This window comes from Equus asinus, chromosome 10 (genome assembly GCF_041296235.1).
Source record: "Equus asinus isolate D_3611 breed Donkey chromosome 10, EquAss-T2T_v2, whole genome shotgun sequence".
NCBI lineage: Eukaryota > Metazoa > Chordata > Mammalia > Perissodactyla > Equidae > Equus > Equus asinus.
The window spans coordinates 79,170,650-79,198,424 of record NC_091799.1 but is presented as its reverse complement, the minus strand read 5'-3'; the positions used below and the strand labels follow the sequence as shown (position 1 = coordinate 79,198,424).

Here is a 27,775-nt window from a genome sequence, read left to right as displayed (position 1 = left end):
TGGCCAAGACACTTTTATTTTAAAAAACACAACATGTGGATTTCTATACCTGTTTGCAGATTAGCATAGCTTAGCCCAAGAATCACTATATCCACAGGAGTTGCCAAAACCAGGAGGTGTCGAACGTGAGGTTGAAAGATGCCTAAGATAAAGTAGACATGCAGTAGGGATTATTTCCTGAAAAACATCTAGATTTAGGTGTTAACAGAATACAGCTTTATCAATAAAATGAACTATTGATTAAATAGTATATGAAAAGTCTGAACCCAGTTTAGTTAATTTTGATGTTAATATATTATACCCTATGATCATTTAAGTAAATAGTCATAGAAAAGAACCACCTTAGGAAATAAACACTTCAGTATTTAACGCCATTTAAAATTAGTGTTACATTACAAAATAGTTGAGGTTTACTAAAATATAAAAGACTTCTATTTGTATACTCATGTTAATAGCAGCATTATTCACAAGACCTAGAAGGGTAAAGCAACCCAAGTATCTAACAATGGATGAATAAATAAAATGTGGTATACAACTACAATGGAATATTATTCAGCCTTAAAAAGAGAGGCAAATTCTGACACATGCTACAATAGAGTTGAACCTTGAGAACAATATGCTAAGTGAAATACGCCATTCACAAAAACACAATGATTCCACTTACATGAGGCACCTGGAGTAGTCAAATTCAAGGAGACAGAAATGAGTTTACATGCCAAATGAGTTCACATATCAAAACCAGGTAATTTAAAGTCTTGGTGGGACATTAAACCAAGTACAAATTTTTTTTATGCTAATTCACACTAAGGTATTAATTTTAAAAAGTGAGGCGTGGTATGAAATGCTATGTGTAATTATCACTGTCATTATATTATGACATCAAAAAGTAGTGTCTCTAATAGGAATAAAAGTAAATATACTTCATGATTATGGACATCTCTTTATATGTATACATTTGCCTTACTTAAGCATATTAAATGTCATAAAAAATACAACAAAGCTTATATCATTACTTGGTTTTACTTTCACTTGATGAACATAAAGGAACACAAAGTCATAGTTTGCGTATCAAGGTTTTAAGTCAATATAACTGAAGGCACAGACTTCTTGTCAATTTTTTTCTTTTGAGGAAGATTAGCTCTGAGCTAACTGCTGCCAATCCTCCTCTTTTTCGCTGAGGAAGACTGGCTCTGAGCTAACATCCCTGCCCATCTTCCTCTACTTTATATGTGGGATGCCTACCACAGCATGGCCTGCCAAATGGTGCCACATCCACACCCGGGATCCGAACAGACGCATGGCCACTGAAGCAGAACATGCAAACTTAACCGCTGTGCCACTGGGCTGGCCCCCACAGACTTCTTGTCTTACTGATCTCAAAATACACCTGATATTTCATTGTAAGTTGATTTAAAAAGTCTGAACTTTATGAAAACTTAGATTTTCTTTAAAGGAAGATAAATAAAGTAGCACCTCATCAAATGATGCTATCTTCTCTGAAATCTTTCATAATTTATTCAAGTATTTTGAAACAGGAGATAGTAAAATTGGAAGCCACTTCCTTTCAGGATGCAACAGGTCAAAAGACTTACATTTCACTTTAGTCAATTCTCACTTCTTATCTACAGAGTGCACATCTTATTAGCACCTTTTAGAAACTGCCATTGTCCTTCAGGTCTTTGGAACGGTGAAACGTCTCACTGTTCAATACAATTTTGAAAGAAAGTTTTGTGCTTGTGTAAATATGAGCACTTAGGATCCTTTGCAAAACATCTGTTTTTGCTGCTTTGATGAAGAAACTTAACAGAACCCTAACTTACTGCATTCCACAAGGCATGCTTTTGCACCAAAAACTTGGCCAACGGCACCTTCAACTTCAAAGGCAACTTCAATGATAGCATGAACTTTTCAAGAGATTTTGTCCAGAAATAGGAAAATATAAAGTTCTTCTCATCTACCAAGAAGTTCACTGGCTTTCCAGAAGTAGTTGACTAAACTTGAGGTAGGAGGTTTACTTTCTTGGAGACACAAGGAAAGATTATTCTAAGAATAACTTGCAGGAAGAAGTTTATATGTGATTTGACTTAGGTGGCAGCTCTATTGGGTCATACAGATGAGGTAAATAGTTTAACTTATAATCATATAATCCCTGTAAGGAATACTGCCCAAAAGCAACAAGCTCTTTTGACTAAGTTGCCTCCCTGGAAGATGAGATTGAAGCTGGACAATGATGTGAATCTTTCCATACACAAGAAAGATTTTTTGAACTTGAAAAGTGTGATTAAGCCTTGTCAATTTCTCTGTAGGCAAAAACCTGGAAATACTAAAAACACTGAGGAATTCTTGTGTTTTATTATTCAAACAATCATAAAATTGAATCTTCTTGCTTACATAGAAAGCATCAATAAAGCAGACCTTTGTCAAAAAGCTTGACTTAGAAAAAGATGACTTTAACTTGACAATGTTCCCTTGCAAAAGACGAAGTAAGAAAAGGACTTTGTTAGCTGTAACATATTTTTGAGAGTCAGAATTTTCAGTAATTGACAGCAAAGTCAGAATCGTTTAATTATCAAAGACAACTTCGCTACCACATCAAAGACTATGCCATAATTTCAATTTTGCACTAAAATTTACATTTGAGTGGAACAAAATTTTACTATTTGTTTTAGATGGAGAATTTACTACAATGGGGCAGAAAGAGTTGTTGACTTTTATATGAATAAACTTCTCAATGAAAAAACAAGACAGACAGACAAATACCAGAGTAAAGACTGCTTTGAGATTCTATGTAAAGGAAATACATTTCCATTGCAATCATACAAACTGTATAAAACTGCATGTTTGGGGGCCAGCACCATGGCTGAATGGTTAACTTTGCACACACTGCTTCAGCGGCCCAGGGTTCATTGGTTCAGGTCCTGGGCATGGACCTAGCATGGCTTGTCAGGCAATGCTGAGAAGGCGTCCTACATCAAAGAACTAGAAGGACCTACAACTAGGATATACAACTATGTACTGGGGGCCTTTGGAGAGAAAAAAAAAAGAGGAAGATTGGCAACAGATGTTAGGTTAGGGCCAATCTTTTTCACCAAAAAAAAAAAGAGAGAGAGAAATGCAAGTTGCTTTAAACTACTAACTAAAACAAAACTGCATGTTTATACTTATGCAAAGTATTGTAATTTTAAAATGGCCATGACCTTAAAAAATTTTATTTAGGCTTTGCAAACAAGTGAATTTTTTTTTGAGTTTTTATTGAGATTATGATAGTTTACAATCTTGTGAAGTTTCAGTTGTACATTATTGTTTGTCAGCCATGTTGTAGGTGCACCTCTTCACCTTTTGTGCTCACCCTCCATGCCCACTTTACCCTGGTAGCCACTAATCTGTTCTCCTTGTCTACATGGAAACAAGTGAATTTTATCTATTATTTCCTCTAGTAAGAAGGGACAGTCAGGGGCTGGCCCCATGGCTGAGTGGTTAAGTTTGTGCACTCCACTTCAGCGGCCCAGGATTTTGCCAGTTCGGATCCTGGGCGAGGACATGGCACCACTCATCAGGCCATGTTGAGGAGGCATCCCACATGCCACAACGAGAAGGACCCACAACTAAAATATACAACTATCTACTGGGGGGATTTGGGGAGAAAAAGCAGAAAAAACAAAAAACAAGACTGGCAACAGGTGTTAGCTCAGGTGCCAATCTTTAAAAAAAAAAAAAGAAGGCACATTCAAGGGATGTATATTAAATTTAAACCAATCAATTCTGCTCCTCAGTAGCTTGATAAAAGATCTGACATAATGAAGTTATAACTGTAAGTTAAACAATAATTATGACTTCTCTAAGATTGTGAACTCTGTTGTCACTTCCATGGGCAAGCAAAACTTAAAAAATGCAGAGACAAAAATGTTTTTTAGATTAAATTCAGTAACTGATGAAAAATGTATAATGTAAAAAACAAGGTAAATCAAGACAGAGTAACAAAAATCAAGATAAAATTCAAGAACTACAACTTAACAATTTTAAAGGCAGACTCACTTATAAAGTGAGTAAACTGTTAAATATTTCTAATGACTTTATATATTTCTAATTATTAGTAATTCAGAACAAAACTTCAACAGGAAATTCAACTTCTTAAAATGTGTTATCATTCAGTACTAAAACACCTGGGAGTCTATGTATATACAAACATAATTTAATCCTTTTATTTTTATCTCTTACCAGCTTTTGGTTTCACAAGCCCCACAGCAAGAATAGTCTCACTAAGTCCATCGAAATAAGCAAGGTCTCCTCTGTCAAGAGTTAAAGAAAAACATGTCATACACAAAAAGAAAACCAAGTTTTATCTTATAAGACTCTTTAAGGCTATAAATATAAGGAAAAATAAGCCAGCAAACAAAACTGTTTCAGTTCCAAGACCCAGGCACACAGCCCTGCCTAAGGCTAAGCAGGAAAAGGAAAACAGGGAATGCTGCTCCCCATTCCTTCCAAACCAGGTTGCAGTCTCAAATAACAGTGATCTACCACTGGAGCAGGGGCAAGAGTATAGAGAGGGTACATCCTCTACAGAACAGGCTCACAGGGAAAGCCTATGGCTGAGGGTGGAACAGGAGCATTGAGAAAAAATCCCCAACAACCCAACCTGTACCCTAAGTGTAAGATAATTCCAAAGGAATTTGAAACCTATGATCCACTGAGGATAACCATAGCAACAACAAAACCAAATTCAGCTCAACTTCTGACTTGGAAAAAGTCAACTTCCTCCACAACAAAGGCCTACCTGCCAGGCCCTAGCAAGACACATGCCCATTTCTAAGGATATTACTTACTGCAGTATTCATTGTCCTATACATGATGTCCACTTTCAATCAAAAAACATGAGACACAAAAAAGCAAGAAAAAAAAAGCCCACTGTCAAGAAACAAAAATCAACAGAACCAGACTATCTATGAGCCAGAGGTCCAAACTACCAGAAAGACTTGACACAACTAATGAAAGAATCGGTACACCTGAAGTTAGGTCAATAGAAATTGTCCAAATTGAAACAAAAAAAGGGAAAAAAAGCAGAGAAACAAAAAGCAGAACAGAGCATCCAAAGTCTGTCGGATAACATCAGTCTAACAAAAGTGTAACTGAAATCTCAGCAGAGGGAGAGAACGGGGCAGAAAAAATATTTGGACAGTGGGTGAAAAAATTTCCAAAAATAATGAAAGACATGAAACCAAAGACCCAAGAAGCTCAGAGAATACCAAACAGGATAAACACCAGGGAAAAAACCGTATGATCCAGACTTTGAAGAAAACTTCCCGTTGTCCTGAAAAGGGCCATGCAAACAGAAAGAAAACACCTAAATGGCAAATTATGGTGGACCAGGTTTCCTCATTTTCCCATGCTGTGGAATCATATAGGCTCCTCTGATAATGAGCACAACCTCTGGAAACTAAGACTAATACCGGGAGAGTTGGGGGTTAGGGAACAATGAATCAAATAAGATTATCTTTCTATCATCCAGATGGATTTAGGATTTATAAATAGAAAACTAATGGAATAACTGAAACTAAGCCTATAAAATTTCACAGAATTGAATTTTTGAACTAAAGATTTATACCCAGTACTTCTGCCTAGACTTTTCAATAAGCACGTTGTTCAAATAATTTTTCTTTAAATGAGTTCTAGTTTGAACATACAGTAAGGTTGGACTGTACCTTCCATGTGGTCCAGGACTACGCTTATATCATTCAATACTGTTTTTAGCACAGTGTTTGATACACAATAAGCTCAATGTATTTGTTAAATGAATGACTATGTTAGATATTAATGCAAATAGAAAAACTTTCAGGGGCCGGCCCCGTGGCCAAGTGGTTAAGTTCTCGCACTCCACTTTGGCGGCCCAGGGTTTGGATCCTGGGTGTGGACGTGGCACTGGTTGTTAGGCCATGTTGAGGTGGCATCCCATGTGCCACAACAAGAACCTACAACTAAAATATACAACTATGTACTGGGGGGATTTGGGGAGAAAAAAAGCAGCAGAAAAAAAAAGAAGATTGGCAACAGTTGTCCCAGGTGCCAATCTTTAAAAAAAAAAAAGATGATCAAACTGCAGGGCTGGCCCAGTGGCGCAGCAGTTAAGTTTGCACATTCCGCTTCGGCGGCCCGGGTTTCGCCGGTTCGGATCCTGCGTGTGGACATGGCACTGCTTGGCAAGCCATGCTGTGGTAGGCGTCCCACATATAAAGTAGAGGAAGATGGGCATGGGTGTTAGCTCAGGGCCAGTCTTCCTCAGCAAAGAGAGGAGGATTGGCAGCAGATGTTAGCTAAGGGCTAATCTTCCTCAAAAGAAAAAAAAACCAAAAAACAAGAACATCAAATCATCTCTCAATGAATTTTGTTGTTAGTGCCTTTGAGTTGATTCCAACTCCCAGTGACCCTGTGTCCAGCACAGCAGAACTCTTCCTGGTCTTTTTGCATGTTTCTTTCACCTTCTAGTGCTATATCAGATAATGTTCCACTGATATTCACAGGGTTTTCATGGCCAATTTTTTTGGAAGAGAGTGGCTAGGTCCTTCTTCCTACTCTGTCTTAGTCTGGAAGCTCCAGTGAAATCTGTCCACCATGGTGACCCTGCTGGTATTTAAAATACCAGTTGCACAGCTTTCAGCATCAAAGCAACATGCAGTGCCACAGTATGACAACCAACAGACAGGTGGTTCCCTGACTGGGAAACAGACCTGGGCTGCATCTTACCACTAGACCACTACGGCTGGCCTCAAGAATTACTGACAGACTATTTACTGCAAAATGAGAGCTTGGAAAATAGGTCCCTGCTATTCAGAGTGGTACTCAGAATGGCAGCATCACCTGGAAGCTTGTTACAAATGCATACAGCCTCTTGAGCCTCACTCAGAACTATTATAATGGAATCCACATTTTAACCTTATTCCCAGGTGACTGGTATGCATACTGGGAAGCACTGACTCAGCCGTTAGACAAATGAAAGATAAACCAGGCAGCTTTTAATGAGTAGATCACTAGCTGCAATAAAGATAATCTAAATTCTAATCATGGTAAAGCAAATCAGCCTTCAATACATACCCATCTTCATAGTTCCACATGAATATGTCACTGTCAATTGTGAGCCAAGCTCTGCTGATAGGAGGGAACACACCCATCATGCAGTTACACTGCATATCTGAGGTAGTGTGGATGTAAGGATAAAAATTTCAATCTCATCTTTGTTAAACTTGTTTCAAAAGATTTTGATTTAAAATTAGTGATTAAAAAATCATGCCCTGTCCATACTTTAACAGAAAGAGCAAATGAAATATCTTGATTTCCAATGAAAGCCTTAGTGAATGACATGAACACAAAGTTTATAATTTCTAAATAATGCTATCTGACCACTTAAAATGTATTCTGAAGGACAAATGTATTGTTTTTACTAACTTAAAAAAAGAATACTAATTATGAACACCACCAGTGAACTTTGACACTAAAAAACTGTTTTACTGGGACAGTTTTTCCAATGTCTAAGAGCAAGAGTGATTAAAAAAAAAGCACACAGGATGCTAAAGTCATAGCTTGGTGACAATCTGCAAACCTCGTATATAGTGCAATTGAAAAACAGACAAAGAATTATGTTAAATAATCATAAGACAATGAAACAGTCCTGAAAACAAAATAATTCCCTAACTAAAGAAAATGTCTTTGATAGAGTATGGTATTATCAGAGGATTAAAGAATATTAAGAAACCAAGCAAAGGTAGAGTATGGGATAAGGTGCATCATATACTTAATAATACTATTTTACAAAGTCTCAGAGAAACACTGAAAATTTTAAGAAAAATATTTATTAGATTTTACTAGTTTTTCTATTTATTTTATAAGCAATTTTCCATTTCCTTTCTATTTCTTTTCTTTTTTTTTTGAGGAAGCCCTGAGCTAACTACTGCCAATCCTCCTCTTTTTGCTGAGGAAGACTGGCCCTGAGCTAACATCCACGCCCATCTTCCTCTACTTTATACGTGGGACGCCTGCCACAGCATGGCTTTTGCCAAGCGGTGCCATCTCCGCACCTGGGATCTAAACCGGCAAACCCCGGGCCGCCGAGAAGCAGAACGTGCGAACTTAACTGCTGCGCCACTGGGCCAGCCCCTCCTTTCTATTTCTAAATCACTATACTAAAATATGAAACCCTTTTACTCTAAATAGATTAATATCCTTTTAAAAGTCTCAGATTTAATTTTTATACAGTATCTTGAAGTCTTTATTATGAGAGCAGTAGAATGATATAAAACCTTCCTAGCAAATAACTATAGATCTAGTGCTTTTATAGGGTTTGCCACACTTTAAGAAAATCAAACAAAATCTTTATTTTTAGAGGGTAAGAAAACTCCTCTAGCTACTCAGACTGTGAAGATGCCATTAGTATCTCAGTCTCTTATATCTTCAGATATGGATTCTTATTGAGGTCTTTAGAAATGTGATCACTTATAAACTTTAACTCCAAGTATAAAAACATACCAAAAACTTTGAGAAAAAATAACTATGTGGCAGTTTTGTTTGTTTTTAAATATTGTTAGAGCCACAACTGTTTTAAAATGTTAAAATATGGGAAAAAATAAAAATGAAAATTATAGGTCTTTGAACTGAAAAGGGTAGTAGTAAAAGCTTCCTCATATAGCACTTAATTGGAAAATAATACTTTGCAATGTATCATTCAAAACTGCAGAGTTCCTTGTAAACAATTCACTCCTCTCGATGTCCCAAAATAATTAAATAATTAAAATGTCACTCAATTTTCAACATTCAATTTTATATGAAATTTTCCAGGCACATGGCAAACTAACCACATACTTAAATGTATTTTGAATAAAACCCTCAAATGAACTTATATACAACACACTAATTAAAAATGACTTATAAAAATGAGAATATCAATTTTAAAATTTTTTGTTAAAAACAAAGTAATAGGATACGTCCAAACTGTTCAACAAGTTCAGGTGGGAGAGGAACTCTTCGGATGGAACTGATGTCTGGAAGGTTGGGTACTGACAGCAAACCAGGTCCTTGTAGAGGATAATCCATATCTGACATGCCAGAAACAGTGGGATTATCTACAAAAAATAAAATGAAGCATTTATGTAAAATAATGTGTTGAGCATCAACTAGGCATACAGAAACACTGTAAGCCACAAAAAAATCACCCATTTGGTGGTTCCAAAGGTGCAGGAGAATAAAGTAGTTCTGACCTGAGACAAAGGAGGCCTGAAAAATTCCAGTGTCAAGGTGGAGGCAATTACTGGTTTCAGTACTGAACAGAAGGCTATCTTTCACAAAGACTTATTCCATAAGAAAGGAAATGTTCAGTTCATTAATTTAGTGTTTTCCTATTATTTTGCTAATCCGAAAAGAGAAAATATTTCTAAAACTGCTTTGTGATTCTCAGCTAAAACAACTGTGGACAAACAAAATATTGATTGGGGAAAAACAGCTATTTCTTTTCCCACTTAAACATTTATAGATTAAAACAACCCATGCCTTTTTCCATTAGATTTCTTTCCCAGACCAATTAGATAAAAACAAATAATACCACATAAGCAATATTTTATTGGGGAGAAAAATCACAGACTGCTCTATAAAGAGTTCTCATTTGGCAACCTTTCTTGTGCTCTAAGACTCAGACACTAAGGGCTGGTCAAATGCAGCCTGTGTTTCCTAGTCCTGAACAAGGTGTTCTTAGATTTGACTGATGACCTATTTATCCCAGGCACATTTTCAGGCTCTCTTAACGTACAAAGATGTTGGGTAAAACTGACATGTAAAACAATTTTAAATGTATTACGGTAATTTTAAAAATATATACAACTAGAGAGAAAAATGCAATCAATCCCTCTGTACTGATTCTCCAGCTTCAACAATTACCAATAAGATGCCCAATGAGGTTTCATTTATAGACAGTCCAACTTACAATGGTTCAACTCATGACTTTCCTGCTTTACAATGGTGCAAAAGTGGTACACATTCAGTAGAAACTGCATTTCAAATTTTGAATTTTGATCTTTTCCTGGGCTAGCGATATGCAATATGATAGTCTATCGAGATGCTGGGCAGCAGCAGCGATCCGAAGCTCCCAATCAGCTAGGCGATCAAGAGGGTAAATAACCCATACACTTACAACCCATTCTGTGCCCATACAATCATTCAGTTTTCCACTTTCAGTACAGTATTAAATAAATTACATGAGATATTCAACACTTTACTATAAAACAGGCTTTGTGTTAGATGATTTTGCCCAACTGTAGGCTAATGTGAGTTCTGAGCATGTTTAAGGTAGGCTAGGCTAAGCTATCATGTTTGGCAGGTTAGGTGCATTAAATACAGTTTTGACTTAGTATTTTCAACTTACGATGGGTTTATTGGGACACAACCCCATCATAAGTTGAGGAAGATTTGTATTTCACTATCTACTCTAAGAATTTTTTTTGAAGCAAATCCCAGACATCTCATTTAATCTTAAAACATAATTTTAATAAAACATTGCACGTGTTAAATGGCAGTGGGAACACAAAGGATGGAATTAATAACTGGTGAGCATGTTAATAGTTAAGAAAGCCTTCACAGAGAAAGTGATATTTAAGGGAGTCTGGAAGAAGTGTTTGTCAGGCAAAGAAGAATATTCCAGAAATGATGAAGAGTACATGTAAATAAAATCCTGAAGAGGGGGCTTCTTATGGAAAACATGTTAAATTTAGTGAGACTGGAACAAGGGGGTTGAGAATACGATGGAACAGGGACAGATCAGGTTGAAGAGGGAGGTGTGTGTCCAGGTGGATAGGGAGGATTGGGGTCAGATATGATGAGAGGACCACAAGGTATGGACTGTTTTTAAACCCTGCTTTCAAATTTAAGGATGTCAAAGTGAGTAATGCTGTTCAAGATAAGTGTTGCTAGATAAGTCACTCAGTTCTCATAAGACAAGCCCACGAGTAAGTACCTGTCAGGAACAAATATCTTTGTTTCCATCTTTTCTCTGATCACAAGTCTACTCAAATAATGATTTTTATAAATTGTCAGAGGCATCTTTTAGTTTTATATTGCACAGATTATCCTGGTTATTTTATCCTGCTTCTTGCTTACCAAAAATCTTGACTCAATCTTATCTACACTTCTCTGCTTTTCTCCAATTTTCATCTCCCAAAGGGGTCACTTTTTTCTAGCAACTTTTGTAATCTACATCTCTTGAGAAGCCTGGCCATAATTTAAACCTGCTAAAATATTTTCCAGTTACCTGTCTTTCATGGGCACATACTCTACCTCACCCTACCTGTCCATTAGCACTGCTGATTCCTCTGTTCTCCTCCTTTATTCCACTGGTAGTTCTTAACGCGTTCCAGCAGTTCATATTACACTAACTCTACACCGAATAAAGCTTATCCTTGAGAGAACACGGCAAATCACCAATTAACTCCGTTTGCTCTTCCGTTTTACTCTAATATTAATAGGAGGAATTAACAATGATGAGACTTGGATCAGGTGATCCTCCTCATCTGGCCTGAGCAAAAAACACTTGGTGACAGTCAGGAGCTCACTAAGGTCGGGGTCTTCGCCTCTTCCTGCTTCAAATGCGGGCTTGCTCTTTACTCCTACCCTCTCAAGTACCTGCAATGAAGAAAGTGAGGACAGGAAAAAAACGGAACACAGGCTCTTTTTCGATCTTCAAAATGCAGCCAACAGCGCCCTAAACTCAAGATGTCCTCGCCTGGTCCACCCTGGGGATAAGGACCTAGTTAGGGAGTCAGGCGAATCTTTTCGGCTGAGAAAGCAGAGTCACTAAATGGGCACCGATCACTCACTTGGGGCAGACACCATGAGCAGCTCGGAAAGGTCCGGGTACATGCGGTCTTCCTGCAACTGACGGTCGATGAGCCGCCCCGCATTTTCCAGAGCTTCCTGTAGGGCTGCGGCCGACGTGGAGGCCGGCGTCGCCGAGCCCAACAAAGAAGACGGCATCTCTAAAATCCGAGACACCAGCGTCCACAAAAAGTCAAAAACCAACGAGAAAAATGAGAAAACCCAAGACACTTGCTCAGACCAGCGACTTGGGGCGCGCGCGCCAAACAAGCACCTCGGCGCCTGTGCATGACGCACTTCCGGTTCGTGAAGTGGGGAATTTGAAGATGCCGTTTTGGAGCTAGGGAGGGGAAACCGTTGAGGGGGCTGGACGTTGGGGGTGGAGCGAGTGAGCAGGAGGCTGTTTCGAAGCGTCTGGCTGGGTGTTTGGGGGTGGGGAAGCGGGAAATCCGAGGAGGTTGTTCAGGGAAGGGAGGAAGGAAGGGGACAGGGGAAGGATCAGGGAAGGAGAGGACGGGACGGGGTCGGGACGGGTGGGGAGGAGGGAGGGAGGAAGAAGGGACGGGGTAGGCGGGGTCCTGGTGGTGCGGGTGCAGCGCCGGCTGCACACGTTCCGATGGGTTTAGCGCGCGCTGGTTCTGAATGCCGCGAGCTTCGGAGGTCGGAACCCCGCAACTGCAACTATTTAAGAGCATGCGCGTCAATTTCTTTGGTGTCCAAATAACTTCTCTTCTGCAAGTAGATAGGAGTTGGTAGTTTGTTGTGACAAACAGTTTGCATATGAACCAGAATTTCGCTACAGTGAGCTTCAGTGTGAATGAAAATTCATCAGGCTTTTCTATTTGTGTATCGCTACCGGCTGACTTTGTGGTCCGTTACCGTGAATAATTATGTGTTTACGGAATCGTTCGCTGCGTGCAGGGGGCTGCTAGCTTGCTTTGTTTCCCATTACAGAGAGGAAGCAGAGGATTCTAATTCATCTTTTCATCTCCGGCACATGATAGAGGGACCAGTATAAAGTAGGCCACCCAATGATCACCCAGACCTTCTACAGAAACCGAATTCTTTAGTTATGTCAGGCACCGTGTTTGGTGCCGGGAATATCAAACTGATTCAACATTCTTGTCCTTAAGGTGCTTCGTGCAGAGACACACAAGCAAAGCATTAGAGTGCATCACCATGATTTTTCTGCGGGCTATATATTAACTACAGTAGAAGGATAAGAGAAATGAGCAAGGAGAGCTAAGATAAGGCTTCATTTCATACAGAAAGCGACTTGAGTGGATAAATCAAAGCCTTCAAACAGCAGACTTTATTTAGAATTATTAGAATTAGTCCTTATTTAAAATTTAACCTAAGTAAGCTTCATCCGGTTACATTATTCACAGTTTAGCAAGTCAATACAGAATACTATAATTGGTCTTTTCTACTCGAATTACTTGTTACTCCCTCAAATAAGTGGTTGACTAAATTTCTGACTATTAAAGTTCTGTGACATTACAGATCTATACATATAATTTAAGACCTCATAGCAAATATACCAGGAAAAATTAGATTTGTGTTATTGGTAGATAAATAGGCAGATGGGTCTCCAGCTGTCAATTTTCTTTATTTGGTACACCCCAGGTTGAAAACTGATGGTCTGGTACAGTGTTAAGTTCGTTTTTAATTTGAGACAAAATATACAATTGAGAGTTTTCAACTCCACAAATTGGATAATCTAGCGATACTGTTCTAATATTCCTGCACAGCAGCAGCATTCCTGGGGGGCTTTTCATATTGCCTATGGCTACTTTCCAGCTACAACTGCTGAGTTGAGTAGTTGCTACACAGGCCACGTGGCATCAAACCTAAAATATTTACCATATACCCCTTTACAGGAAAAGTTTGCTGAAGTCTTCTCTAGAACAGCGATTCTAAAACATTTTGATCTCAGGAACTCTTGATACCCTTAAAGATTAAGAAATCCAAAGAGTTTTTGTTTTGTGTAAGTTATAGTTGTCAATAATTGCTAATATCTCATAAAAATGAGTTTAAAAAGTAGTTTAAAGAATAATAAGCCTAATCCTTGTTAATATAAATAACACATTTTATGAAAAATTGCCATACTTTCCAATACTAAAACATTAGTGAGAAGAATGGCACTATTTTACATTTTTGCAAATCTCTTAAACATCTGGCTTAATAAGAGATAGCTAGATTCTCATATCCGCATCTGCTATCAATATGTTGTGATATGTTGTTTAGTTGAGGTATATAAAGAAAAGCAGACCTCACACAGTGATGTAGTTGGAAAAGGGAGAAGTATTTTAATAACCTTTTTAGACACTTGTGAATATTCTCCTCTGGTAGTGCCAAAACTTGATAAATGGTAGTTTCTTAAAGCTTAGTTGTGATGTGGAATTTGAAACCATCAGTAAATTTTTTTGAACTTTGCTAAATTAAAATCCACGGGTCTGTCTTGTACTTTGAATGCATCTTTTATCTATGCATGATTCTGTAACATTGTGTGTTGGTCATTTGGGAAATACTGGTTCTCTGAGTTATGCAGAACTTCCAAATGTTGATAGATTTCATTAACCAATATGAAAAAAGATCACGTTAATATCACTACCTATCTTATCAGAAAAATCTTTTAAGTATTGGGAAGCTGTCAAGCTTATGGTGGTTGGTTCAAGTTTTTCAAGATTCTAATTTTCTCTGAAAGGTCTGATTTCCATTAGCAACAAGTACAGCGAGTTGTTTTCCTTGAAGTGACAAACTTATTTAATTCATTATTGAGAAAATGTCTGGCAAATTCTTAAGTCTGAATGTATTTTGTGAGTCATACTTTTAAGTAAAAATGGTGTTTCTTGAAAAAGCTAACAAGTCAATTGCACAAATAAGGTTTTTTTTGAGAGACTCATCATACTTTGATATGCATCAGAAGTGCTTTGTGAGTACTTCTCATTTTGTCACACAGTGTATTCGAAAGTTAAATACTCCAGTCAAGATTTAATAAAATTAATAATGTTATGGCTTTATTATGGATGTTTTAAAGGGAAACTAGTTTTGTTTACAAGGGGTATGTAACAGTGAAGAATGCAGTGACTACGACAGGTTGCTTGTCATTGCCTTGATTTATGTTGAGGCACTAGCAGTTTTACCCATCATTGCTTTTGCATTATCAGTGCAAATGCCAATAGAATGAAAAAGGCAAATGATGTCTTACTACTATAATGAAAATAGTTTCAATCTCATGGACACTGTTAAAGGAGTCTGCAGAAGACATTTGAGAACTACTGTTCAAGTAGCTTCCTATGTTTCTGATTTAAGTCAACTCTGTAGCCCACTTAGGTATTTAAGGTTTTAAAAAGTCTCTTCATTAGAATGGAAATTCTGTGAGGGCAGTGTCTTCACCACTCTTACTAGCATCTGGCACTTAATAATGGCCAGCATTTATTGAGTGTGTAATATATGCCAGGCACTATTCTAATTGCTTTATGAGAATTAACTCATTCAATCACCAGAAAAACCTATGAGCAGATAGTTGCTATTATTAGATTATCCACTTAACAGATGAGGAATTTGAAGCACATGAAGACGCTATCCTGCCCCTCAAATATTTGATTTATGAATAAATTCACTTGGTTTGCTTCAAGAAAATCAAAGTTGCCCTGGCACACTTAACAACTTTATTATGAAGATGTTTCATGCAAACAAAACCAGAAAAAAAAAAAGAGATTAATGTAGAAGCCTCCACTAGTGCAATTATTGACTCTATCTTTTAGCAAAAGCAAATACATCTTCCTGTGAATTTTCTGTAATGATCATGATTATCTACTTCCACTGGTTGATGATATCTACTTTCCTTTTTTTTCTCAAGTACTTTGTAGTTTAGAAATTTATGTATCTACAATGAAATCTTCTCAACAAATGGTGCTAGAACAACTGGACATCCATATGCAAAAAAATGAATCTGGACACAGACCTTACACCCTTCACAAACATTAACTCAAAATAGATCACAGACCTAAATGTAAAACACAAAACTGTAAAATTCCCAGAAGATAACACAGGAGAAAATCTAGATGAGTTGGGTAGGGCGATGACTTTACATACAACAGCAAAGGCATGATCCATGAAAGAAATAGTTGATAAGCTGGACTTCATTAGAATTAAAAAACTTCTGCTCTGCGAAAGACAGCGTCAAGAGAATGAGAAGACAAGCCACAGACTGGGAGAAAATATTTGCAAAAGACACATCTGATAAAGGACTGTAATCCAAAATATACAAAGAAGTCTTAAAACTCAACAATAAGAAAACAAACAATCTGATTAAAAAATTGGCCAAAAGGGCTGGCCTGGTGCTGTAGTGCTTAAGTTTGCGTGCTCCACTTCAGCGGCCCAGGATTCGCGGCTTTGGATCCCATGCACGGACCTACGTACCACTCATCAAACCATGCTGTGGTGTTGTCCCACATATAAAATAGAGGAAGATTGGCAACAGATGTTAGTGACAATCTTCCTCACGCACAAGTTAAAAAAATGGGGCAGAGACCTTAACAGACACTTCACCAAAGAAGATATACAGATGGCAATTAAGCATGTGAAAAGTTCCACATCATTTATCATCAGGAAAAGGCAAATTAAAACAACGAGATACCGTTTACATACCTATTAGAAGGGCCAAAATCTGGAACACTGACAACACCAAATGCTAGTGAGGATGTGGGGGAATAGGAACTCTCATTCATTGCTAATGGGAATGCAAAATGGTGCAGTCACTCCGGAAGACAGTTTGGCAGTTTCTTACAAAACTAAACATATTCTTACCATATGATCCAGCAATCGTGCTCCTTGATATTTGCCCAAATGAGTTGAAAACTTATATCCACACAAAAACCTGCACATGGATGTTTGTAGCAGCTTTATTAAAAATTGCTAAAACTTGGAGGCAACCAGGATGTCCTTCAGTAGGTGAATGAATAAGTAAACTGTGGTACATCCAGACAATGGAATATTTTTCAGCGCTAAAAAGAAATGAGCTATTAAGTCATGAAAAGACATGGAGGAAACTTAAATGTATATTACTGAGAGAAGCCAATCTGAAAAGGCTACATACTGTATGATTCCAATTATATGACATTCTGGGAAAAGCAAAACTGTAGAGACAATAAAAATACCAGTGGTTGGCAGGAGTTGGGGGAGAGGAGAAGGAGGGATGAATAGGCAAAGCACAGGAATTTTAGAGCAGTGAAAATACTCTGTATGATACCATAATGGAAGCGTGTCATTATAATTTGTCCTAACCCATAGAATGTACAACACCATGAGTGAATCATATATGAACTATGGACTTTGGGTGATTATGATGTGTCACTGTAGGTTCATCACTTGTAACAAGTGTACCACTCTAGTGGGAGATGTTAGTAAAAGGATAGGCTATGTGTGTGTGCGTGCAAGGAATATATAGGAAATCTGAACCTTCCCCTCAATTTTTCTGTGAACTTTAACCTGCTCTAAAAAATTTAAATTATTAAAAGAAAAAAAAATGTGTCATCTGAGGCTCTCACCCACAAGTCCTTGACTCCTGAGGAACTGAAATAGCTGTTTATAAGCTTGGGGCATTGGTTACATAATGAGCTGTATTCATAAAGTTCTATTCTACTACCTGAGGTCTGCTTATCTGTACTCAGAAAAGAGACAGTCGCATTAATAACTTATTTTGTTAAAGGTACAATGAACTAGCCTTATTGATTGGAGTTCACATTGACTTTTGACTTTTGCTGTTCAGTAATCTCGGGATGAGACCAAACTTTGTTGTCCCAAGTTATATAACATCCTGCATATAAGAGGAGTAGCTTTTGCCTTCACAACTGCTTTTGTTTTTCTTATTCATTCATTTAACAAATACTGAGTGCCCACATAGGCACTGTGCTATGAAGGAAGGATACTAAATTACCTGATAGATAGAGGGGCCTAACTTGGTTGGAGGTCTATAAAGGTCTGTAAATGCTTACAAGAGCATTGACGTTTAATTTGAGAACTGAAGGATGGCTAGAGTTAAATGAAGGGCATGGGGTTGGTGAAGAGTCAGCTTTGAGGACATCATGTTCTGAGGGTGCTTATAGAGCTGGAAGAAGACTGGCGTGGTAGAAAATAGAAAAAAATGAAGTTGGAAAGGCTTTGCAGGCCATGTTAATAATTTTGTATTTTATTCTAAGAGCAATGGAAATGATATTAGACTTGATAATTATCATTTAGAGTGTATAGATAAAGCATAATTTGAGATAGGAGATTAAGGTAGCGGTGGGGCCGATAGTATCTTTATGAAAATATTTTCATTCAGCAACATTTATTAGGTCTATACATAGTTTTGCTAGAATTCAGAAATATAAAGATAAATAATATGCCATCAGTTCATAGCATAGCTAAGGAGTCGTTAAAACCAATATGAAGTGAAAATATAAGACATACGTGAATTAAGTGCTTTGGGAACCCTTGCTGTGGTCTGGGAAACTCTATAACCAAGCATAGCTAATAGAGGGAGGCTTGGGGTAAGAATATGAGCTTTAGAGCATTTTCTGACAACTCTTACCTACTCAGGTCTTTATGGCTTCTGAGTGCTTTTCAGTCATGTGTTAGATACTGGTTTCTTCCTCAAAATATATTCAAAAGATGGAGAACTGTGGAAGTTTCCTTATACTGAAGGACAACAAGCAAAGAAAGGGAGTTTGTTGGCTTCTCTTTAGAACTCTGAGAGGATTAAGTGTCACCTTGGCCATTAACGCGTCTTAAAAGGTAAAGAGCCTTGGGGAAACTCCAGACAATGTTCCCATCCAGCAGGTTGAGTTAGAAGGCAGCGTCGGCGGCGCTCGTGCCCCGCCAGCCCGCTAGGGCGGCGCTGCTCAGCAGGCCGCGGGCCCTCCGCGGAAGGTGCCGCTCTTGGCCCGGGCGGCGACGCTGTCGCTCGCAGGCGATACTTCCTGCTGGGTTTGCCGCGGGTCCTCGGCTGCTGTTTGTGCTGTGGCTGTGCTGTTTCTGCGCAGGACGGCTGCCATGGAGCGCCCGGGGCCCAGCGAAGGTGGGTCCGGTGGGGCGAGCCCGGACGGGGTGGGCGGGGCCGGGGGCGCCGCAGTAACGAGGCTACCTTTCTTTTCTGCTTTTGCCCCAGTGACAGGCTCAGACGCGTCGGGACCGGACCCGCAGCTGGCGGTCACCATGGGCTTCACAGGGTTCGGTGAGTGACTGCCCCGTCTCCTTTTGCAGAGGTTTTTAGAGCCACAGGTTGGGAGGGGAGGCCGAGCTGTCGCCTCTGTTCCGCACCTGCCGCAGAGCCAGGCCTAATTACTTTAGCATCTGTCTTGCAATTTCTCGACGCTCTTTTCCCCATTCGTCTTCTGACTCCTGCCTATCTATGGGATCGGCTCAGGTGACACTTATGGAAGCCTTGTGGGAAAGAAAAATTGCTTTGTGACCCACGCGGTGGAGGGTGTTGGTTGGGAGAGGGAGTTTTCACTTTGCGTCCTGAGACAGAGCTAGCCACCGATTGCGGTCTATAATGAGATGGCCCTTCTGGCAACAAATGGGCCATTAAGTGATATTATAATGTTTATTAAACACTTCTTCCCTAGAATCTTCACTTCAGTCTCTCTGTAGAGCCTAGTCACGGCAAGTTATGCGATCAAGATAAAGGCCTCGAACAGAGATGTAGTCATCTGTTGAAAACATTGCTCTCAGTAAAAGAACAAATGTAAATTGTTTTCTCACCCCATTTCTGTTGGATCTTGGAGAGAACAAATGTTAGGCTAATGAGGCAGGTCTCTTGTTAGTTTGTTCATATATTCGCTTATTCTGGTAATGTCTTGAGCCACATGTTTACTATTTCCTAAGTGGTCATGACTACAAAAGTACTATAGACCTTTGTAGTACATACTGTGGTACTTACTTTGTTTCAGTTCTTTAAAATAGCTTTTGCCCTAATTTCAAAAGTAACACATTTTCATAGGAGAAAATCTAAACAACACAATAAATGAAAAGGAAGAGCAAACTCATTCATAATCTCATGATCTAGAAATCAAGACTTGTTAATTTGTTTTCCAGTCTTTTCTGTTGTGTATTTATTAAGAAAATTAAGATCATTTGTGTATACGGTTTTATATTTCTCTTATATATAATTTGTCCTTAATATTTTGAGCATTTTCCGGTATTATAAAATGTTCTTCCAAAACATGATTTTTAATGGCCGAGTGGTAGCCCATTTAATAGAAATGCCATAGTTTGTAATACTTTTAACTTTCCCCTATGTAGTTTCTAATTCTTTTCTTTTTTCTTTTTGTGAGGAAGATTCGCCTGGAGCTAACATCTGTTGCCAATTCTTTCTCTCTCTCTTTTTTTTTTGAAAAGATTTTATTTGTCCTTTTTCTCCCTAAAGCCCCCCAGTACATAGTTGTATATTTTTAGTTGTGGGTCCTTCTCGTTGGGCATGTAGGACGCCACCTCAGCATAGCTTGATGATTAGTGCTATGTCTGCGTCCAGGATCCGAACCATCGACACACTGGGCCACTGAAGTGGAGCACAGGAACTTAACCACTCGACCATGGGGCCGGCCCCCAACCAATTCTCTTTTTTTTTTTTGCTTGAAGAAGAATGGCCCTGAGCTAACATCTGTGCCATTCTACCTCTGTTTTGTATGTGGGATGCCTCCACAGTATGGCTGATGAGTGGAGTAGGTCTGCACCCAGGATCCAAACCTGTGAACCTGGACTGCTGAAGTGGAGCGTGCAGAACTTTAACTGCTCAGCCATGGATCTGGCCCTCTAATTCTAATTTTTATCACTAATGCCAAAATGAACATTTTTGTAAATAACTCTTTTATCTCCTTTCATAAAAGAGATTTTATGCATATTTCCATAGGGTAGATTTTTAAAGGAGGAATTGCTTATAAAGAATGTAAATGTTAAAAAGTAACCAAAAAGTTGGGTATATATCTTTTAAAACTTCTTGATACATATTGTCATAATGCCCTTCAGAAAAGCTGTTTCGATTTATATCAAAGTCAATATTATGTAAATAGAGTACTACTTTTACTGTACTCTTAGTAACATGGAGTAGGTATTAGTATTGAAAAAAGCACGTACAACATTCCTTCCAAGCTCATTCAGGTTCTTGTCAGAATTTGATTCCTTGTGGTTTTAAGGCTGAGGCCCCTGTTTCTTTACTGGCTGTCAGGTGCGAGTCCCTTAGCTGCTGCTTCTTAAGGTACCTGCATTACTTGCATCTTGCCCCTTCATCTTAAAACTACAGTGTCTCCAGTCCTTATCACACTTCAGATCTCTCTCACTTCTGCCGTATCTCTTCTTTATCTTTGCTTGTAAGGACTTGTGTGATTAAAGTCTATAATCTTAATTACATCTGCAGAGTCCCTTTTGCCATGTAATGTAACATATACACAGGTTCCAGAGATTAGGGTATAAACGTTCTTCATTCTGCCTGCCACACCAGTGTTGTAGTTTTAAGGGGTAGAGTCTAGATGATTTAGAGAAGGATGGAAAAGTTGGCTGGTTAGTGGTACTTAGTGATGAGATTGTCATGAAAAATTCCCTGGGAAGAAAGCTCTTTCTTTCTTGATATTTTATGGTTATCATGTAGCCATGCTGTAAATACACAGACTAAGTGGTTATTGGTCAATCAGAAAGCATTTATTGACTACTTACACTCTGGCCAGCTTAGGGCAAGAAGATCACAGCCTGTTACTTATTCCTGTTTTAGGGAAAAAAGCTCGCACATTTGATTTGGAAGCAATGTTTGAACAAACCCGGAGAACAGCTGTGGAAAGAAGTCGGAAAACTCTGGGTAAGAAGTTCAGTTATCTGCTCTTTTATTGATTTAAATGCTGTATACACCTTACACAAGTATGTTGACAGTTATTATAAGACTGAAAAAAATTTCAAAGGCCATATTTGCTAGTTCCTTTGGGAGCAGAGGTTATTTATTTATTTATTTATTTATTATTATTTTTTGGTGAGGATGATTCACTCTCAGCTAACATCTGTTGCCAATCTTCCTCCTTTTTTGCTTGAGGAGGGTTAACCCTGAGCTAACATCTGTATGAGTCTTCCTCCATTTTTGTATGTGGGTCACCACCAAGGCATGGCTGATGAGTGGTGTGGGTCCGTGCCCAGGATCCAAACCCGTGAACCCGGGCCACCGGAATGGAGCATGTGGACTTACCCATTACATGACAGGGCAGGCCCCAGAGGTGGTTTTTTTTAAACATGGTGAAAAGTTACATCCAAATAAAATAAGAAGATCTGGGTGCTAAAATCTCTTAGAAGTGTGTGCTATGAATAAAGGAGGATTCTAAATTAATTTATAAGAATCAGAATAGCAGTTTCTTTATTACCTCTCCTCCTGCCTCTTTCTGATTCTCATTTCATGTTTTTCTTTCCTGCTTACAGCGAAACCAGTATTTGGAAGGCTGGGCGAGAGGTGGTTCTCAGAGCTGTGTACACCACTGACTGTTGACCCAGACAGTATAGAAAATTGAGACATACAGTGAATGTGGCTGCTGCTGTTGAATCCCTGCATTAATGAGTTGTATCAGACATTTAATGAAGGCCTTAATTTCCAGACTGTCTGGTTTGATACCAGGTGGTTGGCAATTCTAGGTACCACCTTAGGGTCTTCGAAGGAGACTGACTCCTCTACTGCTTTCTTTGGATCTGATTCAGATCATTCTTACACTAGAGAAAGGAAAGATGTAATGTGATGGAACAGAAGGGGCTAGAAGTCAGAGACAGGACTCCTGGAAAAATTAAAGTGAATGTTGTTCTCTGGTACATGCTATTGTTGGATTTAAAATGATAAATTATATAGCAGTATTAGCTAATATTTGGGAAGTGAGCTTGACATGAAATATTTTTGGTCTTTAGAAGAATAACAGGTTTCTTTTTTTGTGGTGAAAAGACAGCTGTCTATGTATACTATTTTTTAAAAAACTTTCATCATTGTGTGAAATTTCGAACACATACAAAAGTACTGTAGTGAGCTCACATGTGTCTATCACACAGATTTAATTACTATGACAATTTGTAGCTAGTGTTATTTCCATTCACTTTCCGTCTTAGATTACTTTGACACAAATCCTAGACACATTATTTCACCCATAAATATTTTATTTTATTTTATTGTTTTTTTTTTGAGGAAGTTTAGCCCTGAGCTACCTACTGCCAGTCCTCCTCTTTTTGCTGAGGAAGCCTGGCCCTGAGCTAACATCTGTGCCCATCTTCCTCTACTTTATATGTGGGACGCCTACCACAGCATGGCTTTTTGCCAGGTGGTGCCATGTCCGCACCTGGGATCTGAACCGGTGAACCTCGGGCCGCTGAGAAGCGGAACATGTGCACTTGCACTTGACTGCTGCGCCACCGGGCCGGCCCCACACCTGTAAATATTTTAGTATGTGTCTTTAAGAGATAAGGATCCTTTTAAAAAACTTAACCAAAATACCATTACCACTCCTAAAAATGTTAAATAATTTAATATGAAACAAGATACAAAGACATGATATCTGAGGGGTATTTACAGATACTTCAACCACTTAATTTTTAGACATTTTAATCAATGTTTATTGTAGTATGGCTTTCTTGTAGTTACCCTCTTTCAGCCTGTGATACCAAACTGGTTTGAACAGGGACTGTCTTATTCTCCTAAATTTTATAGTCCCCAGCCTTGCAAGATAGGTTCTCAATATATATTTGAGACTATTGAATTGAGTTTAGAACTGTGATACTGCCTTTCAAAAAATAAAATTCTGCTTCTTTGGAGAATGTTTTAAAATGGCGTGATCCATTGTAAAGAGCTTGAGGTTTGGAGTGGGAGGACCTGGATTTGAGGGTCAGCCCCATGTTCTGCCAGATGAGTAACATTGGATGGATTTTCAAACTTCAGATCCTTAATTTCCCCATCTGTTAGGTGGAAATGGTAATAAGATCTCCCTTACAAGGTTCTTGAAGGGACTGAGATATTGAGCATATCACCTTTTAAAGATACTTTATAAATATCACTTTTAATTCCTGTTGTTTTTCTTGGTAAAACATGTATGCATTTAGCACCTAAGAGGAATTTCAGTGAAGATTTAATAGATTTTTAAAATTTTGAAAAATTATCTAAAGGCCATGTTCTTCTGTGATGTTTGTGGATGAATGAAATGTATTGAATTTTGTTTTCCTAGTACATCCTTGCACTTGGACTGCTGTTTCTACCCCTGATCTAAACACATGAATCCAAAGTTTGACTTCTTTTAAGAAAAGTTCAAAAATTCTGATATGGGCATTATTTATCTCATAATTGGTGTTGGATTCCTTCCCTGGGCATTGACATCAGACTTGAGAAAAATAAGAACTTTGGTCCTTTTAATAGGAAATTTAATTGTCTGTGTATGTGGATGTAAACTATTTTGGTTGTTAAATGCTCTAGTAGAAAGGATAAATTACTATAAATCCTCAATAAAATATGCATTATGTAAAATGTCAGGAAATAATAATGGTACAAATTGTTTTTTAATTTTTTTGTTCCTGAAAGCTTTAAATATGTTTAGGACATATGAAAGACATAGACCTTTTTTTAGAACTGTTATACTATGAGGAGATAAATGAGGAAGAAAAATTTCTTTTATTCAAATGCTCATTTTGGGTGTTGTGATGCTTTGGGTGGATTATGAACCTTCTCTGATATGACTGGAAAAAAATTTCTTGAAAAAATGGTTAAGATAGGATTTGAATAAGATTTCAGTGGATGATTTAATGATCCTGAAAAGAAAAATTGTCCCAGAGATCTTAGAAATTAGAAAAGCTTAAATTTTTTTTACTTGAAACAGCCTTCCTACCTAGTTAATTCCTACCTCATCCTTTAAGTCCTCATTCATATTTTGCCTTTTCTAGGTATTTATTTCAAAACCCCTCTGGACGTAATAATTGTTTCCCACCTTTGTTCCCATAACAGTTTAAAAAATACTATAATGTCAAATCATTATCTTGTACACCTGAAACTAATATAATATTGTATGTCAACTATACTTCAATAAAAAAGTATTATAAATCTATTTTAATATGTTAATGTCTTGAGGATAAGAACCTTGTTCTTCGTTTTCATGCTTACAGTGCCTAACACAGAGCTTGGTACATAGTAGTTACATCCCTAAATATTTAATGGAGAAATGTAACTTATGTAGTTAAAGTGTTCCCATCTTATTTTTATTTCCTAGTGTTTTGGCATTAAACATTTAAAACTGAATGTAAATTTTCATGAAATTAGTGGGCTGGTGAATTGTTTTAAGTTAGAATAACAAAAACATTTAGTAAGATTTAAGTCCAATGAATAGAGAGGTTATCAGGATTAGAAAACATTCTAGCTTATATTTCTAGTACTTTTATTTCCTTTACATTTTGTCTATCTTAACTCTCATTTCTTCCTTAAAGTTAAGTGGTTGCTATGATGATTGGCTTTGAGATTTTCAGGTGCCAAGTTACATTCATTTGCATCTGCAATTCGTGTGAATCGGCCCAGATGCGACATGGTAGTTTTGGATCATTTGCTGTTAACCTAGACAAAAGTCACAAATATGTGGGGTACTTTTTCAGAAATGGCTATCCAAAATTGGTAACTCTTTGAAAGTAGAGAACAATACAATGAGGTGGTTGGAAGAATAAAGTGAGGTATTGGAGAGTAGGTTAATTCACTTTTGTTAAGGGAAGATATAAAGCATTTTTGTAGTGTTTACAGTGTATTTGGTTCCTCATTGTGTAAAAATGCACAAAACAGTCCCTTTGTCCGGGAGCTACAGTCTGTTAAATTCTGTTTTGTTTTGCTTTTGACCTCAGTCAACAATGAGAAAAAATTTTTTTTTCTCTAAAACGTCTTTCTTTTTTTTTTTCCTGCTTTAATGCAGCGGGTGACAGCAGGAACCTCTCTGAATAGAAAATCCTTGCTAGTGTAACAAAAAAAGTTAAAATTTTAAATTACAAAATTAGATGCTTCACTAGATGGAGCAAGTGGTTTGGAGTATTTATTCACTGGTGAGGAACTGTAGTTAGATGGGCGGGTGGGTCGCAGTTTCCAGGTAGTCTGGTGAAAGCAGTAAAGAGCTGTTCTTCACAGCCCTTTAGAGAGAGAGCCAGGCTCACTTATATAAGGTAGGTGGTGCTCGTTGGATACTTTTACAGTCTAGAAAGTCTGGTCACATCAAGGAAAGACCCAGTTGTGGAGCCTTGAATTCACTACTCTGGGACTTACTAGCTCTGTTACTTAAATTTTCTATGTCTCAGATTCCTCAACTGTAGAGTGAGGATAATAGTTCCTATTTCAACTGTATTAGATAATTGAAGTTTGCTAAGAGAGCAGAACTTAAATGTTCTCACCAAAAACAAAAGGTTAAATACGTGGGGTGATGGATGTGTCGTTGACTCCATGGGGGAATCCTTTCACAATGTATATGTGTATCAAATCATCACTTGTACACTTTAAATATCTTACAGTTTTGTCAATTATACCTCAATAAAGCTGAAAAAAAAATAGTACCTACTTCAGAGGTTGTTAGGAAGATTAAAGGAATTAATTTACAGGAATTGCTTAAAATAATACCTGGTATATAGTAAGCTCATTGTAAGAATTAGTTGCTATTATTTTTGTTAAATTAAGATTGATGTTAAGATGCTTTTGGTTACTTGCAAAGAAGTCATAGAAGACCTAATCAAAAATGGCTCACATAAGAAAAATTTAGTATCACACCTGACAAGAACTCCAGAATGGGGCTGTTCGATCTTCTGCGATCTTCTGAGTCCTGACATGAAGTACATGAAGTTTTTTCCCCTTTTTCTGCTTTGCCAGCTTTAGGGTGTTGGCTTGTCCTAAGCTGACTGTCCTCATGACCCAAAATTGTCAGTGAAATTTTGTTCAGGCAGATGACCACAGGCACAGGCTGAAAGGAGACTATTTTATATACCTCTTTTTAGGAGTAAGAGAACCTTTCTCGAATGTACCTCTACCTGACTTCTCACGTCTTATTGGCCAGCGTTAGTGTGCCACGTCAGTTCCAAAAACAGCAATTGGCAAGAGCAATATGGTTGATTTGGAATGAAGCTTCTCTCTTTCTGGGCAGGGAGGGGCCCAGGATCTCCTGAAGCACAGGGCTGCCACTTTCCTGGGGAAAATTGTGGTTTTCTTAGCAAGGAAAAAAGGAGGAAACAGCTATTGGGTAGGTGGCTAATAATATGTATTTTGTTATCAATTTCTAATTAGCATCAAAACTGCCTCTAAGACCTTAGCCTCTAGTCCAAGTGTGGTTCCCTCCGCGCTGACCCAGGAGGGTATGGAGGGATTGACTGGAGAAGCAGGAGGAGGCTAGGAGCCAAGCAGGCCCACTCTTAAATTTGGACATTATCCTTCTCTCTTTTTTATTTTTTCAACCTCCTCCAGGATCGGAGCCAGAGTTGTTGACTCCTAACCCACCTTAGCCCAGTGGAGAGCACAAAAAAAATCAACTTGAGCTAGAGCTGTAGCATTTGCCTTATCCTTCTGGAGTGTTTTACCTTCCATGTTTGAAAAGAAAGACTATGTGTTTACTTGTTGACACTTGCTGGTTATTTCCTTGTTCTTCATCTTCCGTATCCTATTAACAAAAGACCCTAAAGGGTACAGCATCCCAGTTAATAAGTGCCTTTTGATATTGCTTAACTTTGAGTGTATTGTTTTTCATTATTAAATTAAGGAAAACAACATTAAAGATTATCTCCATTTACTGAGGATGGTGGCAGTTGAGAACCAGACTATTCAGATAATTCATTTCCTTCCCCTGTGACCCGCAATTGTACAGTGATATTATCAGAGGAACGAGGTTAAATTTCCTTGGATAAATTTTGTGTGTGTGTGTCTTTCCAAGGTAAA

General features: G+C 38.1%; 2 protein-coding genes across 2 annotated transcripts in view; one reads left to right on the top strand and one right to left on the bottom strand.

Moving 5' to 3' along the window:
* The window catches only part of NUP155 (nucleoporin 155), a 62,808-nt gene extending 50,660 nt beyond the window's left edge, over positions 1–12,148 (bottom strand). The window contains exons 1-5 of the mRNA XM_014831239.3: positions 11,850–12,148; positions 8,973–9,110; positions 7,090–7,186; positions 4,219–4,289; positions 50–142 (exon numbers count right to left, since the gene is read on the bottom strand). Coding sequence (XP_014686725.1) covers positions 50–142; positions 4,219–4,289; positions 7,090–7,186; positions 8,973–9,110; positions 11,850–12,006 — 556 coding nt within the window. The 5' untranslated portion in view covers positions 12,007–12,148. The remainder of the gene's footprint in view (positions 1–49; positions 143–4,218; positions 4,290–7,089; positions 7,187–8,972; positions 9,111–11,849) is intronic.
* A 6,385-nt stretch (positions 12,149–18,533) lies between these two features.
* WDR70 (WD repeat domain 70) overlaps positions 18,534–27,775 on the top strand; it is a 289,585-nt gene continuing 280,343 nt past the window's right edge. The window contains exons 1-3 of the mRNA XM_014831227.3: positions 18,534–18,913; positions 19,004–19,069; positions 21,602–21,685. Coding sequence (XP_014686713.1) covers positions 18,889–18,913; positions 19,004–19,069; positions 21,602–21,685 — 175 coding nt within the window. The 5' untranslated portion in view covers positions 18,534–18,888. The remainder of the gene's footprint in view (positions 18,914–19,003; positions 19,070–21,601; positions 21,686–27,775) is intronic.